The 19,520-nt window shown below is 39.7% G+C and overlaps 1 protein-coding gene across 1 annotated transcript in view; it reads left to right on the forward strand.

The window, feature by feature from the left end:
- The window catches only part of LOC130860892 (transmembrane 4 L6 family member 1-like), a 53,579-nt gene that overhangs the window by 17,642 nt on the left and 16,417 nt on the right, over window positions 1-19,520 (forward strand). Inside the window, exon 5 of the mRNA XM_057749433.1 lies at window positions 6,284-6,426. Coding sequence (XP_057605416.1) covers window positions 6,284-6,426 — 143 coding nt within the window. The remainder of the gene's footprint in view (window positions 1-6,283; window positions 6,427-19,520) is intronic.

Raw genomic sequence — 19,520 nt, forward strand, 5'->3', positions numbered from 1 at the left:
AAGCAGAGGGAAAATTTTCAGTGTACAACCACCCAGATGTAAGGCAGAACCACCCAGATGTAAGGGAGGAGGTAATCTCCACTTCGATCTCTGTGTCTACAAGCATATCTCATCCTTACTCTCTCAAGAGAAACCACATGTTTTCCAGATCAGAGTTGACTGACATTGTTTTTTCCAAACATATTCTGGGTGTTTACAGTGTTTATGGAACATGATACACCTGTTATTGGAAGTATGAAGAAAATAGCTCTTCACAGTGAGTTTAGAGATTCTTTACTCTCTACGTTTTGCAATAGGATAACAATTTCCACATTTTCCAGAAAGAGCACTTTGACTTTTATAATTATGAAACACATGAAAAAAGAGATTTTACCATTTTATGAAAATCATCTAGAACACTCATCTGTCTGCCATGTCTGGTGAAAGGCTCTTATAGTTCTGACACTGACTTGAGAGAAACGTCATGGTTCAAAGGCTCATTGACAAACCAACATCCAGTATTTCTCCCAAGTCAAATTGGAAAGAATAATTTTGAAGGAGGGAGATGGACTATAGGGAGTGGGGGGAAGAAAATGAAGCTAACAAAGTAGCTTCAGAAATTTTGGAAATGTTGATTTGACCAGAAACTATAAGGCTAAGCACAAAGAGAATCTTATATAAACACTGTACTCTAAAACTCTTTCTCACAGGGGTATGAATTAACAATTATGAAACTGCTATGTATGTATCAGGGAGTTGAATGGTAGATGGTGGGAGCCAGGTTTCTCACTGCTGTAGGAATAACTCTCACAGATAAGCAGAGGGAAGGCTAGAATAATCCATGTAGTACTGGATTAGGGTCAAGGACATCAATATCAGCTCATGTTTGGCTTAACACAGATACAGATGGACAGATACAGAAATATGTGTGGATGCGTGGGTTATTATACACACATATATATTTCCTGCTGAGAGAGCTAGAAGCAGTGACACTCCAGTAACAATGAGCACATCCAGTTTCAAAATCTTGGTTTCTAATGCCGTTCTCTACTAAAAGCGACTAGGACTCCTTGAAGAAATGACTGCTCCTAGGGGTGAGAATGAAGGATAAAGGTGAGCTTGGAGCATGTTGCTGTGCCAGAAAGCAAGGACATGCTCAAAAATCAATAAGTGGGACATGAAAATAAACAAACCAAGAGGACATAGGAGCCAACCTGAAATAGCTCCCAAGGGCCAAAGCAGAAACAAATTGAGCAACAAAATAAATAACATAGTATTAGATTATAGATCAAGTATAAAGTAAATATCTATGAGTCAACACTGATATAAATAAGTGATTGATTAAATAAATAGGGAGAAAGAAACAAATCTTCCTTAGAGAAAAATTCCAAATAATTTATACAGATACTCCTGCCTCTGTGAAATGGAGTTCAGTCCTCCACCCCCTTTAATGTGGACTGTGCTTCCAAAAAATAGAGTATGAAAAGTGGGAGGAAAGTAATTTTACAGTGGAGAAAACTAGAAAACATCAATTTGACCAGGGGACACTTTAACCAAGATTAACATCCTCAGTGATAAATCATGTTGATAGCCAGTACTACTGATATGATGTGATGAGACGGGCACTTGAGCTCTGTGATCTCCCTCCTAAAATCCATAAGCCCATTCTAACTATGACAAAAATATCAGACAAACTGAGGGATGTTGTACAAAATATCTGACCAACACTCCTCAAAATTGTCAAGGTCATCAAAAACAAGGAAAATCTAAGAAACTGTCACAGCCAAGAGGATCCCAAGGAGGCATGACAACTAAATGTAATAGATCCTAGATGGGATCCTGGAACAGAAAAAGGACAATAGTTGGAAAACTAGTGAAATTCTAATAAAGTGTAGAGATTGCTTAATAGAAATGTACCAACATTGATTTCTTAGTTGTGACAAAGTTACCATGGTAATATAAGACATTCACATGAGGGAAACAGGGTGAGGGGTACATGGGAACTTGCTGTACTATTGAGGCAATTTTTCTGTACTTCTAAAACTATTCTAAAATAAAAAAAGACATCAGTATAAACTCATGTTTAGCTTAATATACATACACATGGATAGTTACAGAAATGCAGATGTGTGTATACATGGGCTTATTATACATACATTTGGCCTTTCACATCTACAGATTTAGCCAACCTCAGATTGAAAATATTTGGGGAAAAAAAAAACCTCCAGAAAGTTCCAAAAAGCAAAATTTGTTTTGCTGTGCTACAACTTTTTATATAATAATTTACATTGTATTAGATATTATAAGTAATCTAAACAGGTTTGAAAGTATACAGAAGGATGTGTGTAGGTTATATGCAAATACTATACCATTTCCTCAAATTTTGGTATCTTCAGGAGTCCTAGAACCAATCCTAGGCAGATACCAAAGGACAACTATACATATATTTCCTCTGTTCTGTCTGCTGAGATAGCTAGAAGCAGTGATACGCCAGTAACAATGAGTACACTCAGTGCTCACTTTTATTATTTATTTTAAATAATTTGTCATTTTAAACTTAAATTTTTATTAAATTTATTGTTATTAAAAAAGAAAAGAAAAAAGAGGGAAATGAGTTTCTTTGACTAAGGGGCTTTGAGCTTCCCAACCTACCCAAGCAGCAGTCTAAGAGATGTAAATTATCCAAAATTGAAGACAGACTTGTAAGGGAGCAAAATTTGCCACCCTCAAAGTATCTTTTCTGCACGTGGACTGTTTCCAACTGAAAACAATCAAGACCCAAAAAGACTCAGGAAGAAACTTTGACATTCCCCCTTAGCTGCCTAGAGAATTTAGATGGAGGGTCTGTTCCCAGAATGGAGCATCACCAGAGATATCTCCAAGGAATATGGGTTAGGGGTGGTGGGGAAACTCTAGGCAGGACCTAGGGATCAGAGTCGACTCTGAGTCCCATTGTCTCTGCAGGGCCCAGCAAACATTTGTTTACCGAACATTTGCTTTTCCATCTTCATGTGCATTACCTTCCTCCTCTTTGACACCCCAAACAACTACCCTCTACATCGTCTTTTGTCTTTAGCTGAAGATCGTATTCAAGGTCAGGCTTTCAGCCATTTTGCTGAGATACTGTTTTCTTTTTGTGGGGCGCTCCCATGTATACACATATTAAACTTCTCTTTGACTTTCTCCTACTAATCTCTTTCATATCAATTTAATTCTTAAGCCAGAAAAGCAGAGAAAAATTTCCTCCCGGACAGATTCAACTAGCTCTCCCTGTGTTTGAGTATCAGACCTTAACCACAGATGGCTAAAACTGAGTAAGACACAGTCAAGAAACACAGGGCTTTTTAGGTAGGGATCCTGACTTGGCCTCCTCCTCCAAGGCTATGTTGAGAATAGGTCTTAAGAAATTACTTCATGCCATGGAGACAAGGACCACACCACTTGACCCCTGGTAAACCAGCAATTCAGCCCTAAAGTGGCCGAGAACATGGGTTCAAGAATACAATGGTAGAGTCTGACAGACTCCTTTATCCTGAATGTTTTCTTGCCCTGCCACATGTTGTCACATGCCCAATGTACCCTCTTACCCTCCATGCAAACAGTACTCTGAGAATAATTGACAACCCCCTGATTTGAAGTAGGTGCCCCCTCCACCCCCTGGACATATTTCCATCACTGCACCCATTTGTTCTCATGCAGAATCCCTCAAGCCAGCTGTGACTCAGGATGTACCTTATGCATCATATTCTATTACACCCAGGGCATAATAGGTTCTCGATAAACGTTTAGTGAATAATTAACAAAAGAATGAATGAGTAAACGTTCCAAACCTGCAAAGGGATGGGGTTCTGGAAATGTAATTATACAAAGTAGTTTATACACACAGAATGCACAGCTCTTTAAAAACTCAGCTTCCTTCTTTCTCTTCCTCTCTTTCATCACCCTGGCCCAGGTGCCAAAGTTCCTAAAAGGAAGCAAAGCCAGTGCAGAGCAGAGTTTTATTTTGCAATTATAGTTAAATGTCTGCTGTCACTCAGCCACCACCCATAAGCTGGGATTTATATGAAGTTCTTAGTATGGGCCGTGCAATTCTAGATGCAGCATTGTGATATTGTGATTGATAATAAAAAATACACATTTTGGTCTTCCTCCATTTCTGGCCCAGAGCTTCTAAAACCCTTGGAATTTCAAGTGATAAGAGTTGATTAATGTGTTTTTTGTTATTCATCACAAGCCTCTTTCAAACAACAGCTGAGTTTGCCATTAATGAGATGACTTTTGGAAAGCCCCTCTGGGTCCGGGGCTTGGTTGCCAGGGGAATAAACCAGGATCAGAGGATTGGAACTTTCAGCACCCCTTCCTCCCCCGCCCACCTCTAGGGAGGGAGAGGGGCTAGTGATTGAGTTCAGTAACCACTGGCCAATGATTTAATCAATAGTGTCTATCAAATGAGCCCTCCAGAAAAAAACCGAAGAACAAGTTTTGTAGAGCTTCTGGGTTGGTGAACACAAGGAGGTGCTGGTGGGAGAGTGGTGTGCCCAGTCCAGAGAGGGCATGGAAGCTCCATAACCCTTCTCACATACCTTGTCCTGTGCATCTCTTCCATCTGGCTGTTCCTGGGTTATATTCTTCATAATAAATGGGTAATCTAGTAAGTAAACTGATTTTCTGAGTTCTATAAGCCAATCTAGCAAATTAACCAAACCCAAGAAGGGTTCGTGGAAACATCTGAGGTACAGCCAGTAGTCGGAATTACAAGTAATGAGAGGAAGGGATGTCTTGTAGGACTGAGCCGTTAACGTGTGGGATCTCATGCTGTCTCCAGGCGGTGTCAGAATTGAGTTAAACTGCAGGGCACCTACCGGGTGTCCCAGAATTGCCTAGTGTGGGAAAAATGACTACACATTTGGTGACCAGAGAACAAAGCATTCAGAGTATCATATGGAATAGTGTGAAGGAAAACAGTGAGTGTTTTTTTCCCTTTACAAGCATAACACACAAAAATCCTCCCAATGATAATGTCTGGGATCTTTGCATAGCTGAATCACTTCTAAAGCGCTTTTCCTATATGATCATATCTGACCCTAAAACAATCACGGCACATTGTCCAGGGACAAATGGTTATCAGCGTTTACCAAGGAGAAAACCGAGACTCAAGAGGTGGTTGCCCAAGATGAAGCAGACATGAGGCTCAAAGCTGAACTTTTGATGCCAGGTCCATGGTTCCTCCCATGGAATCTCACTGCTCACAGCCTCGTTGAAGAGATAAGACCAGTACGGGGGGGGGGGGGGGGGGGGGCGGCGACCCAAAGGGCATGGTGCTGCATGCTGGAACAGTAAGGGGAGCCTGGAGAGGAGAGGAGATGGAGCTGGGAAAAGGAGAGGCCATTCCAAGCAGAGGGAACAACAGAAGCAAAGGGAGGAAGGAGGACATCTCAGGGCCTCTAGGAGGCACACAAAGGAGACCAGGTAATAGGAACAGTGGCATAAAGCTATGCATCCCTGGCAGTGGAAAAGCTCAACTGTTTGTGAGCTTGGGATGTATGAACTTCCCCACAAAAGCAAAGCTGAACTCCAGAGACAGAGTGCCTTTGACCAGCATGAAGTCTCAGCAGTGGTTTTGCCCTCTGACATATTGACTAGGGCTAAGAATTTACTAAGGTTATTAAGAAGAGCATCTTTACAATGGAAACAAAATAGGATTAAAAAGGAGGTTAAAATGATAAGAAAAGGATAATGTTGGGCATTCTAATGTCTGAGACCTTTGACAATAGGAATGATTCTCAAAATGAAAGAAAATTCTGCCACATATTAGGAGTGCTATAACTTTGCAATCACATGGCAACCAGCAAGACATAGGAAAAAGGCAATGAATGAAATGGACAGCTTTTGAGTATGCAGCCTGAAGATTACCATGAACTCTGAATATGCATTAGACTCATGTAATTAGGAGTAGGCTAGGAGTTATTCAATGTTTGGTGATGACCTAGAAGGGTGGGATAGGGAGGTTGGGAGGGATGCTCAAGAGGGAGGGGATATGGGAATATAGCAAAACCTTGGATTGTGAGTAACTTGTTCTGTGAGTGTTCCACAAGATGAGCAAACATTTCTAATAAATTTTAACTTGATAAATGAGCGATGTCTTGCAATATGAGTAGTACATGATGCTGAACGTCACATGATCACAATTGAGCCAATGATTCTTCTCTCTCTCTTGCTGCTGGATTTCTCCAATTCTGCTTGGAGAAAATCATGGCCTGATTGCATTCTTGGACATGACTTAGAGGGGCTTGCTTATGAACAGGAGCTGCCAGTTGTCAATGAAATTGTGTCCTTGGGGAAGATCATGGGACTGGAGGTGAATGAAGACAACATTCAAGAGCTGGTGAAGGAACATGGCCAGGAGCTGAACACCAATGAACTGATGGATCTGCATCATGAGCAACAGTGAGAGGTTGTGGAGGAGATCTTGTCTTCAGAGGAGGAAGAGAAAAAGGTGGAGGAAGCCCTCACTCCACATGAGATTAGGGAGATGTGTAAAATGTGGGAAATAGTGCAAAATTTTGTAGAGAAGCACCACCGTAATAAGGCTATAGCACTGCGAGCGATGAATCTGTTTAACAACAATGCAATGTCACATTTCTGTGAAATCCTCAAAAGGAGGCAAAAGCAAGTGTCATTGGATAGGTTCCTTGTTAAAGCTGCACAAAAAGAAAAAGATTCCGTTGAACCAATAGATAGCAGTGATTCCGTTAGTGATAGTGAAAGTCTTCCTACACAATAACACTCCCCTCTCTTGTCTCCCTCACAACAGCCACGAAGTTTTTAAAAGGTAAGTGCAGGTTAATTTGTTTATTTTTCTTTATATTTTGCATTTTCTTTATTATTTTGTATTATATTACAGTATTGTAATCATTTTTTATATGAATATTTTTGGGTTGTGGAATGAATCATCTGAGTTTCCATTATTTCTTATTGGGGAAAGTCACTTTGATATACAAGTGCTTTGGATTACAAGCATGTTTCAAGAATGAATTATGCTCATAAACCAAGGTTTTGCTGTATATGTATAAATACAACTGATTCACTTTGTTGTACAGCGAAAACTGGCACAACATTAAAAGCAGTTATACTCCAATAAAGATCTGAAGAAAAAAAAAAAAAAGAAGTTGGCTAGGAGTTATTTATTAAGTTATTCCCTAAATATTATTGAGCATCTACTATATGCCAAAAACTGTTCTAGATACTGAGGGTAGAGCAGTGAACAAAATTAAGTCCTTGCCCTCATGGAGCTTTTCATTAATAAGGAGAAATGAATGACAAACATATTTATTGGGTGCTGTTAAGTGTTATGGAGAAAAATAACAGGGCAACTGAATCAGGGAGTAATGGTGTGGACAGAGCAAAGGCACTTTGGTATTTATACTCAGTGGTTGGGAAGACCTCTCAGACAAGATGACTTTGATCAGAGACCGAAAGGAAGCAAAGAAGTGATTCCTTGAGGTCTACAAGTTTAAGCACAATGAGAATGCTGCCAATAAAACTTTTTGAAATTTAAAATTTTTAACTATTTAATTTTTATTTAAATTTTGTAAAGTTTTTGTTAATTTAGTTGAGTAGGAGGGCATGGGCAGTGGACTTATATTGCAAGACACAGAAGTCCAGTATGTTCAAAGCCCAAGGAATGTTGTCATATCCAAAAGACCCCAATAAACTGCAACATAAATGGACATAGAGATATTATGCTTAGTGAAATAAGTCAGACAGAGAGAGAGAGAAATACTGTATGATATCACTTATATGTTGAATTTAAAAAATACGACAAACTAGTGAATATAACAAAAAAAGAAGCAGACTCACAGATACGGAGAACAAACTAGTGGTTACTAGTGGTGAAAGGGAAGGGGGAGGGGCAATGTAGGGGTAGGGGATAAAGAGAAACAAATTATTGTGTAAAAAATAGATAAGAGGGGGCTTCCTAGGTGGCGCAGTGGTTAAGAATCCGCCTACCAATGCAGAGGACATGGGTTCGATCCCTGCTCCAGGAAGATCCCACATGCCACGGAGCAACTAAGCCCGTGTGCAAAAAAAAAAAAAAAAAAAGATAAGAGGAGAAGAAAGATGGCAGTGAAGTAGAAGGATGTGGAATACATCCCTCTCCACAGGTGCATCAGGAATACACCAAAAGATGCAATAATTCCCACAGAGAACCAGCTGAACAACAGCAAATGACCTCAGACACCAGAAAGGACTGCAAAGATCCCAACATAACTGGGTAGGACAGAAGGCAAAAAAAAAAAAAGGAAGAAAAGAAAGGAAAGGGACAGGTCCCATACCCTAGGGTGGGGGCATCTGAAACAGAGGGGAGATTGCTGAATTCTGGGAAACATCCCTTATCTGACAGCAAAACCCCTTCTCCAATGGGGAATTTCCCTGGGTCAGAAGGGAGGCATTTGGGACTGTTCAAAGAGAGTGAAGCAGCTGAGCTGTGACAGACGGGAAAGAGGGAGAAAAACACAGAGCGTCTGCACCACAGCTCAGTATGTCTGGACTGAGACATTGGTTCACAGCTGAACAGGGGGTCTGGGAGCTGGAACGTGGGAACCAGAGAACTGGTTCAGGGTAAGAAATATTATTGGCAGCAGGGAGATGGACTGAGAGGACAGGAGGGAAGAAATCCACAGCAGAGAGTGCCTACCATGGAAAGCTGGGTGGCCATGGCAGCAGCTTGATACTGCTGACTCACAAGCAGGGGGGAAGAGCCACAGGTGTAGCTTCTCTCTCGGTGCCTGCAACGGACAAAGGAAGGACCCCTCTGGGCATGGCTAATGTACTCAGGGATAACAAAGGCCCCCGGTGGGGGGGAGTCTGGCATAGAGTGCCTGCAGCTGAGAGCCAAAAGTCTGTAGACTGGCCCAGCTCTGGAGACATTCTGTTTACACCTGAGCCACTGGCATCCCTCTGCAACAGGCACCACCATGGCCAACTGAGCTGCTATGACCCAGGCAGGGTGCCCAGGTGGAGTTGTAGCAGGGGGGAGGAGCCACAGTTGGAGTTGCTCTCTTGGCCTGAGCCACCCAAGCCACCATGACTCAGGCAGGGCGCCACTGCTCACTCACTCCCAGGGGAAGGAGCCACTGTTGTACCCTCTCTCTCCCCACACACCGCTGCTTACAGATGAACAATAAAGGAAGCTCTGCTGGTCACAGAATAATACAAAAAACCCAACGCAGGTAGAAGGACACTTACAGCTGAGACCCCAAGGAAACAGAAATATTATTAATTCTATTCATCTGGTCCATTCTGGGGTCAGTTCTAGTTTGTGTTTTGTTTTTTTTATTTGTTTGTTTTTTTATTAATTACAATCTTAGTCTTAAGGGATCTACATGTTCTATGACATTATTCTATTTTTTATTCTACTTTTATTTTTAGCCTTTTTATATATTTCTATTTCTAGCTAAAGTTTTTCATAGTGCTGATTGTATCCCTCCTACTTTCTTTTCATCTCTATCTTTTATACATTTCCATTTCTTTCTTTTTTTCTTTTCGTATTTCCAGCCACACTATGCTCTTCTGTTGCCCTGTCTTCTATTCTTTTTTGTTCATTTTATCTTAATATACTTATAAGCAATATTATCGGTCTGCTCTGTTTCCTTGCTTTATTCTCAAGATGACACATTGCTTTGGTTTTTCTTATTAGGTTTTGTCTTTACCTTGGTTCTAAGTATATTTGCCTGATTTCATTCCGAGAATCTTCAGTCTGTTTGGTGATACTCTTGCTCTTTATTATATTTGACCGTAGCTTTCAAAATCTCCCTGGATTTATGTTTGTGTGTGTGTGTGTGGGGGGGGGGGTTGTTTTGTTTTTTGTTTTTGTTTTTTTCTGGTTTTGAATTTCTGTTGGTTTTCTCTTTCATTGTCTGATGGCATACTGGGGATCTTCTGTTAGGTCTTTCTAGTGCCTTATGATCTATTGCATTCAGTATTTGTGTGTCTTATACATGTATGTGTTTCCTTGCCTTAGTATTTGTTTGACTCAACACTCTGCCATTAGTCTGGGGCTTGGACAGTCTTCTTGAAACCCCTTTATTGCTGGGACAAGAAACCTCTGAAGTCTGGACTACTCCATCAGAAGTCAAGTAGGAGGTTCTGGGGAGAGAGCACTGAATCCAGGATGCTAGACTACTAGGGAGTCCTCAGACACAGGGAAGATTAACTGCAGAGAACTCTCACAGAGCCCTGTATCAGAGTTTGACTCAGCTTCATCCGACCATCTGCAACTGCCAGTGCTGGACACCTCACACCAAACTACAAACAAGACAGGAACACAAACCCACCCATCAGCACACAGACTACCTAAAGCCATATTAACCTCACAGATACCCTAAAACACACCACCTAACAAGGCCCTGCTCATCAGAGAGAAAAGACACAGAGCCACACACCAGAAGGCAGACACAAGACCCCCCCACCAGGTGGACAAACCCCACCACAGGGGGCAGAGGGCAGAAACAAGAAGAATTACTATTAGGCAGCAGAGGGAAAGGAGAAAACAAATCCTATATATTATAAAAAATGATAAAACAAAGAAACACCATGCAGGCAAAGGAGCAGAAAAAAACCCACAAGACCAAATAAATGAAGAGGAAATAGGAAAATTGCCTGAAAAAGAATGCAGAGTAATGATAGTAAAGAGGATCCAAAATCTCGATAACAAAATACAGAAAATACAAAAAACAGTTAATAAGAACTCAGAAGAACTAAAGAGCAAACAAACAGTAATGGACAACAAAATAACCAAAATTAAAAATACTCTAGATGGTATAAACAGCAGAATAACTAAGGCAGAAGAACGAATAAGTGAGTTGGAAGATAGAATGGGGGAAATAACTGCCACAGAGCAGGAAAGAGAAAAAAAGAATAAAAGGAATGGAAGACAGTCTCAGAGACCTTGGTGACAACACTAAGTGCACCAACATTCAAATCATAGGCATCCCAGAAGAAGAAGAAAAAAAGAAAGGGTCTGAGAAAATATTTGAAGAGGTTATAGTGGAAAAGGTCCCCAACATGGGAAAGAAAATAATTAATCAAGTCGAAAAAGCATCCCATACAGAATAAACCCAAGGAGAAATACACCAAGGCACATATTAATCACACTAACGACAATTAAACACAAAGAAAAAATATTAAAAGCAGCAAGAGGGCTTCCTAGGTGGCGCAGTGGTTAAGAATCTGCCTGCCAATGCAGAGGTCATGGGTTCAATGCCAGCTCCAGGAAGATCCCACATGCCGCGGAGCAACTAAGCCTGTGTGCCCAAAAAAAAAAAAAAAAAAGCAGCAAGAGAAAAGCAACAAATAACATATAAGGGAAAACCCATAAGGATAACAACTGATCTTTCTGCAGAGACTCTGCAGGCCAGAAGGGAATGGCAGGATATACTGAAAGTCCTGAAAGAGAGAAACCTACAGCCAAGAATGCCCTACCCAGCAAGAATCTCATTCAGATTTGATGGAGAAATCAAAAGCTTTACAGACAAGCAAAAGTTAAGAGAATTCAGCACCACCAAACCAGCCTTACAACAATTGCTGAAGGAACTTTTCTAAGAAGCAAACAAAAGTGAAGGAAAAGACCTACAAAAACAAACCCAAAACAATTAAGAAAATGGTAATAGGAACACACATGTCAATAATCACCTTAAATGTAAATGGATTAAATGCTGCAACCAAAAGACACAGACTGGCTGAATGGATCCAAAAACAGGGCCCTTCTATATGCTGCCTACAAGAAACCTGCTTCAGACCAAGGGACACATATAGACTGAAAGTAAAGGGATGGAAAAAGATATTCCATGCAAATGGAAGTCAAAAGAAAGCTGGAGTAGCAATACTCATATCAGACAAATTAGACTTTAAAGTAAAGACTATTACAAGAGACAAGGAAGGACACTACATAATCATCAAGGGATCCATCCAAGAAGAACATATCACAATGGTAAATATCTATGCACGCAACATAGGAGCACCTCAATATATAAGGCAAATGCTAACAGTCATAAAAGGGGAAATTGACAGTAACACAATAATAGTGGGAGACTCGAACACCCCACTCACATCAATGGACAGATCATCCAAGCAGAAAATAAATAAAGACACACAAGCTTTAAATGACACATTAGACCATCTCGACTTAATTGATATTTATAGGACATTCCATCCAAAAACGACAGAATACACTTTCTTCTCAAGTGCACACGGAACATTTTCCAGGATAGAACACATCTTGGGTCACAAATCAAGCCTCGGTAAATTCAAGAAAATTGAAATCATATCAAGCATCTTCTCTGGCCACAACGCCATGAGACTAGATATCAATTACAGGAAAAAAACTGCAAAAAATACAAACACATGGAGGCTAAACAATTCACTCTTAAACAACCAAGGAATCATTAAAGAAATCAAAGAGGAAATCAAAAAGTATCTAGAAACAAAGGACAATGAAAACACAACAACCCAAAACCTATGGGACACAGCAAAAGCAGTTCTAAGAGAGAAGTTTATAGCAATACAGTCCTACCTCAAGAAACAAGAAAAATATCAAATAAACAACCTAACCTTACACCTAAAACAATTGGAGAAAGAAGAACAAAGAAACCCCAAAGTGAGCAGAAGGAAAGAAATCATAAAGATCAGATCAGAAGTAAATGAAAAAGAAATGAAGGAAACAATAGCAAAGATCAATCAAATTATAAGCTGGTTCTTTGAGAAGATAAACAAAATTGATAAACCATTAGCCAGACTCATCAGGGAAAAAAGGGAGAAGACGCAAATCAACAGAATTAAAAATGAAAAAGAAGTAAAAACTTACTTACACAACAGAAATACAAAAGATCATGAGAGACTACTACAAGCAACTATATGCCAATAAATTGGATAATCTGGAAGAAATGGATAAATTCTTAGAAAAATACAATCTTCCAAGACTGAACCAGGAAGAAATAGAAAATATGAACAGACCAATTACAAGTACTGAAACTGAGACTGTGATTAAAAAATCTCCCAGCAAACAAAAGCCCAGGGCCAGATGGATTCACAAGTGAATTCTATCAAACATTTTGAGAAGAGCTAACACCTATCTTTCCCAAACTCTTCCAAAACATAGCAGAAGGAGGAACACCCCCAAACTAATTCTACAAGGCCACCATCACCCTGATACCAAAACCAGGCAAAGATGTCACAAAATAAAGAAAATTACAGGCCAATATCACTGATGAATATAGATGTAGCTGAGACGAAGCAAGAGAGTAGCACAGACATATATATACTACCAACTGTAAAATAGATAGTCAGTGGGAAGTTGTTGTATAACAAAGGGAGTCCAACACGAGGATGGAAGATGCCTTAGAGGACTGGGGTGGGGAGGGTGGGGGGGACTCGAGGTGGCGGGGAGTCAAGGAAGGGAGGGAATATGGGGATATGTGTATAAAAATAGTTGCTTGAACTTGGTGTACCCCCAAAAAATAATAAATAAATAAAATTTAAAAATAAATAAATAAATAAAAGTTTAAAAAAAAATTCTCAACAAAATACTAGCTAACAGAATCCAACAGCACATTAAAAAGATCATACACCATGATCAAGTGGAGTTTATCCCTGGGATGCAAGGAGTCTTCAATATACACAAATCAATCAATGTGATACCTCATATCAACAAATTGAAGGATAAAAACCATATAATAATTTCAAAAGATGCAGAAAAAGCTTTTGACAAAATTCAACACCCATTTATGATAAAAACTCTCCAGAAAATGGGCATAGAAGGAAATTACCTCAACATAATAAAAGCCATATATGAGAAACCAAAAGCCAACATCGTTCTAAATGGGGAAAAACTGAAAGAATTCTCACTAAGAACAGGAACAAGACAAGGGTGCCCACTCTCACCATTATTATTCAACATAGTTTTGGAAGTTTTGGCCACAGCAATCAGAGAAAAAAATGAAATAAAAGGAATTCAAATTGGAAAAGAAGAAGTAAAATTGTCACTCTTTGCAGATGACATGATATTATACATAGAAAACCCTAAAGACTCCACCAGAAAACTGCTAGCACTAATTGATGAATTTAGTAAAGTAGCAGGATACAAAGTTAATGCACAGAAATTTCTCGCATTCCTATACACTAACAATGAAAGAGCAGAAAGAGAAACTAAGGAAACTCTCCCATTTACCACTGCAACAAAAAGAATAAAATACCTAGGAATAAACCTGCCTAAGCAGGCAAAAACCTGTATGCAGAAAACTATAAGATACTGATGAAAGAAATGAAAGACAATACAAACAGATGGAGGAACATACCATGTTCTTGGATTGGAAGAATCAACATAGTGAAAATGACTGTACTACCCAAAGCAATTTATAGATTCAATGCAATCCCTATAAAATTACCAACGGCATTTTTCACAGAACAAAAACAAGAAATCTTACGATTTGTATGGAAATGCAAAAGACCCTGAGTAGCCAAAGCAATCTTGAGAAGGAAAGATGGAGCTGGTGGAATTAGGCTTTCTGACTTCAAACTATACTACAAGGCCACAGTGATCAAGACAGTATGGTACTGGCACAAAAATAGAAAGGAAAATCAATGGAACAGAATAGAGAACTCAGAGGTAAACCTAAGCACATATGGGCACCTTATCTTTGACAAAGGAGGCAAGGAGATACAATGGAAAAAAAGACAGCCTCTTCAATAAGTGGTGCTGGGAAAACTGGACAGCAACATGTAAAAGAATGAAATTAGAACACTTCCTGACACCATACACAAAAAGAAACTCAAAATGGATTAAAGACCTCAATGTAAGGCCAGACACTATAAAACTCCTAGAGGAAAACATAGGCAGAACACTCTATGACATCCATCAAAGCAAGATCCTTTTTGACCCACCTCCTAGAATCATGGAAATAAAATCAAGAATAAACAAATGGGATCTCATGAAACTTAAAAGCTTCTGCACAGTGAAAGAAACCATAAACAAGACTAAAAGGCAACCCTCAGAATGGCAGAAAATACTTGCCAATGAAGCAACAGACAAAGGATTAATCTCCAAAATATACAAGCAGCTCATGCAGCTTAATACCAAAAAAGCAAATAACCCAATCCACAAATGCGTGGAAGACCTAAATAGACATTTCTCCAAAGAAGACATACAGATGGCCAACAAACACATGAAAAGACGCTCAACATCACTAATCATCAGAGAAATGCAAGTCAAAACCACAATGAGGTATCACCTCACACTGGTCAGAATGGCCATCATCCAAAAATCGAGAAACGATAAATGTTGGAGAGGGTGTGGAGAAAAGCGAACCCTCCTGCACTGTTGATGGGAACGTAAGTTGGTACAGCCACTATGGAAAACACTTTGGAGGTTCCTTTAAAAACTAAAAATAGAAGTACCATATGATCCAGTAATCCCACTCCTTGGCATATACCCAGAGAAAACCATAATGCAAAAAGAAACACGTACCATATTGTTTATTGCAGCAGTATTTACAATAGCCAGGACATGGAAGCAACCTAAATGCCCATCAACTGATGAAAGGATAAAGATGTGGCATATATATACAATGGAATATTACTTAGCCATAAAAAGGAATGAAATGGAGCTATATATAATGAGGTGGGTAGACCTAGAGTCTGTTATACAGAGTGAAGTAAGCTAGAAAGAGGAAAACAAATACTGTATGCTAACTCATATATGTGGAATCTAAAAAATAAGTGGTACTGATGAACCCAGTGACAGGGCAATAATAAGGATGCAGATGCAAAGAATGGACTGGAGGACACTGGGTTGGGGGGGGGGGCGAAGGGGAAGCTGGGATGAAGTGAGAGAGTAGCATAGACATATATACACTACCAACTGTAAAATAGATAGCTAGTGGGAAGTTGCTGTATAACAAAGGGAGATCAACTCGATGATGGGTGATGCCTTAGAGGGCCAGGACAGAGAGTCGCGGGAGGGAGGGGGTATGGGGATATATGTAGAAATACAGCTGACTCACTTTGTTATGCAGCAAAAGCTGGTACAAGAGTGTAAAGCAATTATATTCCAATACAGAGCTTAAAAAATTGATAAGGAAGAGAGAGAGTAGCACAGACATATATATACTACCAACTGTAAAATAGATAGTCAGTGGGAAGTTGCTGTATAACAAAGGGAGTCCAACTCGAGGATGGAAGATGCCTTGGAGGACTGGGGCGGGGAGGGTGGGGGGGCACTCGAGGGAGGGAGGGAATATGGGGATATGTGTATAAAAACAGTTGATTGAACTTGGTGTACCCCCAAAAAATAATAAATAAATAAATAAAATTTTAAAAAAATTGATAAGGAACAAGGATATATTATACAGCACAGGGAATTATATCCATCATCATATAATAACTTTTACTGAAGTATAATCTGTAAAAATACTGAATCACTAAGCTGCATATCTGAAACTATTGTAATATTGTAGGTCAACTATATTTCAATGAAAAAAATGTAAAAGACCTGTAAGCGGTCATATGAACATGATAGCTCCTAGAGTTTTCTCACATTTACAGAGATTCTCAAGAAGCAAGGTGTCTTGCTTGCTTTGCTTCTGCTTTGTCAAACTGCCAATGGAGCAGAATCTGGTCGATCTGGGGAAAAGGGCATGATAATACAGCCATCACTAATGGATGATGAGTATGCCTGATTTTAAAGCTTAAAATGAACTCACATTTCTATTAGGTAGAAATAACCTGGGAAATACAAACTTAAACCCTTTTTGTCACTTTGGTCCTCAAAATTATGCTCATTGATGAGGGATCAATGGTGACAATTCATTTCCTTCTCATTTAGTCCTTCAGAGAAAACAGAGGCATCCGCTTTGCCTTACAGAGGCTGCTGATAAATCTCAAATGCTGGCATTTTCTGGAGCTTCTGACAAGCCATATGTGCCCTAAACTTAGCCCATAGGGAGCATTCCTTCTAATTTGGAGAGCATGTTTGTCACGCATCATGCTGACACCAGCCTGCTATAGTAACTCTCATAATTCAAATCTAGGGGCATTTTCATGTGATGAGGCAGCAGCAAGACAAGACAAGCTCAGAGGAAATACAAAATCAGCCCAGCTGCCACCCCAGATGGCCTGACTCACGTCCTTCATGACCAGGGAAAGTCAGATTGGCCTCTGGTGACCCTCTCACAGAACAAATCAAGCACTCTGAGATGGACTGTTCTGGGAGGAAATTGGGAAATTATCTTTTAATTACTTAATATCCTACAAGACACCAGAATCCATTCCCTGTGTTGTGGGACATAAGCTTTGGGCTGCTATCTGTGTTCTTTCTCAGCTTCGTCCCTGACTGTGTGACCGTGGGCAAACTGCCTCAGTTTCCCCACCTCCTAGGAATGTTATTAGGATAAAATGAGATAATGTGGGAACCGACTATGTGTCAGGAATACAATAAGCTCTGATGTGAGCTAGTGGTATTATTTCTGGCCCTCATTAGCTCTTGCCTGACCTATTGCAGTGGCCTCTTAACTGGTTTCCTGCCTCCAATCTCCACCTAAACCCATTCCACAAATTGTTACCAAAGTCACATTTCAGCACATAAATCTGATTCTAAAACCTTCAGTGATCCCTCTGCCAAGATATACCCAGACTCATGTGTGTGACCTATCAAAACCCTTTATCATCTGACACCTCTGCACCTGTTCCATGCTGTATGCTTGGCCTAGAGTTCCTTTTCTCACCTTGACCACCTGCAAAACTACTCATACCTTAAGATTAAACTTAAGCCTCATGTCTTCCAACCTCCTCTAGCCACTCCAAGCATAGTTAAGCATCTTTTTCTTTGCTTTCTACAGAACATTCGGTGTTGGCTTTAATGATGGCGCTTACAGCATTGTGCTGTCATTGTTGACCTGGCATTCTTTCCTTCTAGACAGTTTAGTTTAGCTAGACCACGAGAGAATGCTTGGCTTCAAGGACTACAGGGAACAGCAGCACAGACTCAAGAGGGATGCTTTTACTCTGGTTTCCCAACACTTCTGCCAGCTAGCAATGCAGAGAATACGCCGAATGCAATGCTGTACTCTTCTCTGCAGGACTTTAGACTTTATTCTGAAGAAAGATAATTGTAGAAGGGGGAGTGAAGTGATCAGTTTTACGCACCTAGCTAGAGAATCGAGAACTGATTTTAAGGAGCAAGACCAGAGTCAGGAGATGAGTTAGAGGAGTAAGAGGTTGTGGTTCCCCAGACAGGAGAAGTTAACAGCCTAAACTAGGGCAGTGGCAAGGGGCTGGAGAGAAGCGGAGAGATTTGAAAGAAATTAGGGAGGAAGGATGTGATGACTGTTTGGAAGCAAGAGTGAGGAAGGAGTTGACTGGAGATACTTTTAAGTCTGTTAGAAGAGGACAAATGCAGTTTTTTTTTTTTAAAAAAGGATATACACAAAATCAACGGTACATAAATGATGCGAACAGACAGTGACATTCCCCAGTTCCCACAGGGAATGCCCAAAGTTCAGGGGTCTCAGCAGACTGTGGGGAGGGAGGAATTTTCTAGGTCAAGGAAGCTCAGAAGTGAGGATTTGCTGCATTTTATTCAATTTTAGAGCCAGGATAGGAGCATTACAAGATTGCATCACTGGTTCTAATGTCTGGATGTTGGGTTCACGATATCTTGCTGCCCCAGTTATACAAGCCATTTACTTACACAAAAGTAAGGTAGAAAGGTAGAAAGGTAGAAAGGTAGTAGGCCTGACCTTGGCTTGTCACACTATAAATATTCTGTTCTGTCTATCTATCAATCTATAGATTAGATAGTAGGTGCACAATAAATATTTGTTGAATAAATAAACAATGGCATCTATAAATGAACATAATAATACCAACTTCATAAGGTTGTATACATTTAATGAGATAACTAGGTAAAGCCAGACTACATTTTATACATATAAAAATCCTGGTGGCATTTACCAGATATTTAAGTAGCCATATTTAGTCTTACCCAAAGGGAACTAAAATATTTTATCATATTTATTCATTCAATCATTCATTGTATCTATATTGAGTATATACTTTGTACGAGACATATCAAGACAAAGACATATCAAAAAGACATGTAATCTAGTGTCAAAATATTAGGAATGAGAAAAAATAACAGGATGAGGTTGATAGACAAAGACAATTTTGTATATCAGGGAAAGCTTCTCTAAGGAGGTAATATTTGATCAGATATTTAAATGAATTGAGGTGTTATGCAGATATCTGAGTTCTAGGCTGAGAAAAGAGCAAATGCAAAGGCCCTAAAACAGCAGCAGATATGGGTTGCATTTTTTCTCTTTCTTGGCATGGCTAGTCATTTTTGTTTGGAAGCTAGACATTAGGAATTTTACATTATTGATTGTTGAATTCTGTTCTATAAAACATGTTAGATATTGTTTGTATTGAATTTTTTCCTGGTCAGGTAGGCAAATTATTTGAAGTTCAGCTTGATCCTCTTGAGACTTGTT

This window comes from Hippopotamus amphibius, chromosome 9, assembly GCF_030028045.1.
Source record: "Hippopotamus amphibius kiboko isolate mHipAmp2 chromosome 9, mHipAmp2.hap2, whole genome shotgun sequence".
In the NCBI taxonomy this organism is placed as follows: Eukaryota; Metazoa; Chordata; class Mammalia; order Artiodactyla; family Hippopotamidae; genus Hippopotamus; species Hippopotamus amphibius.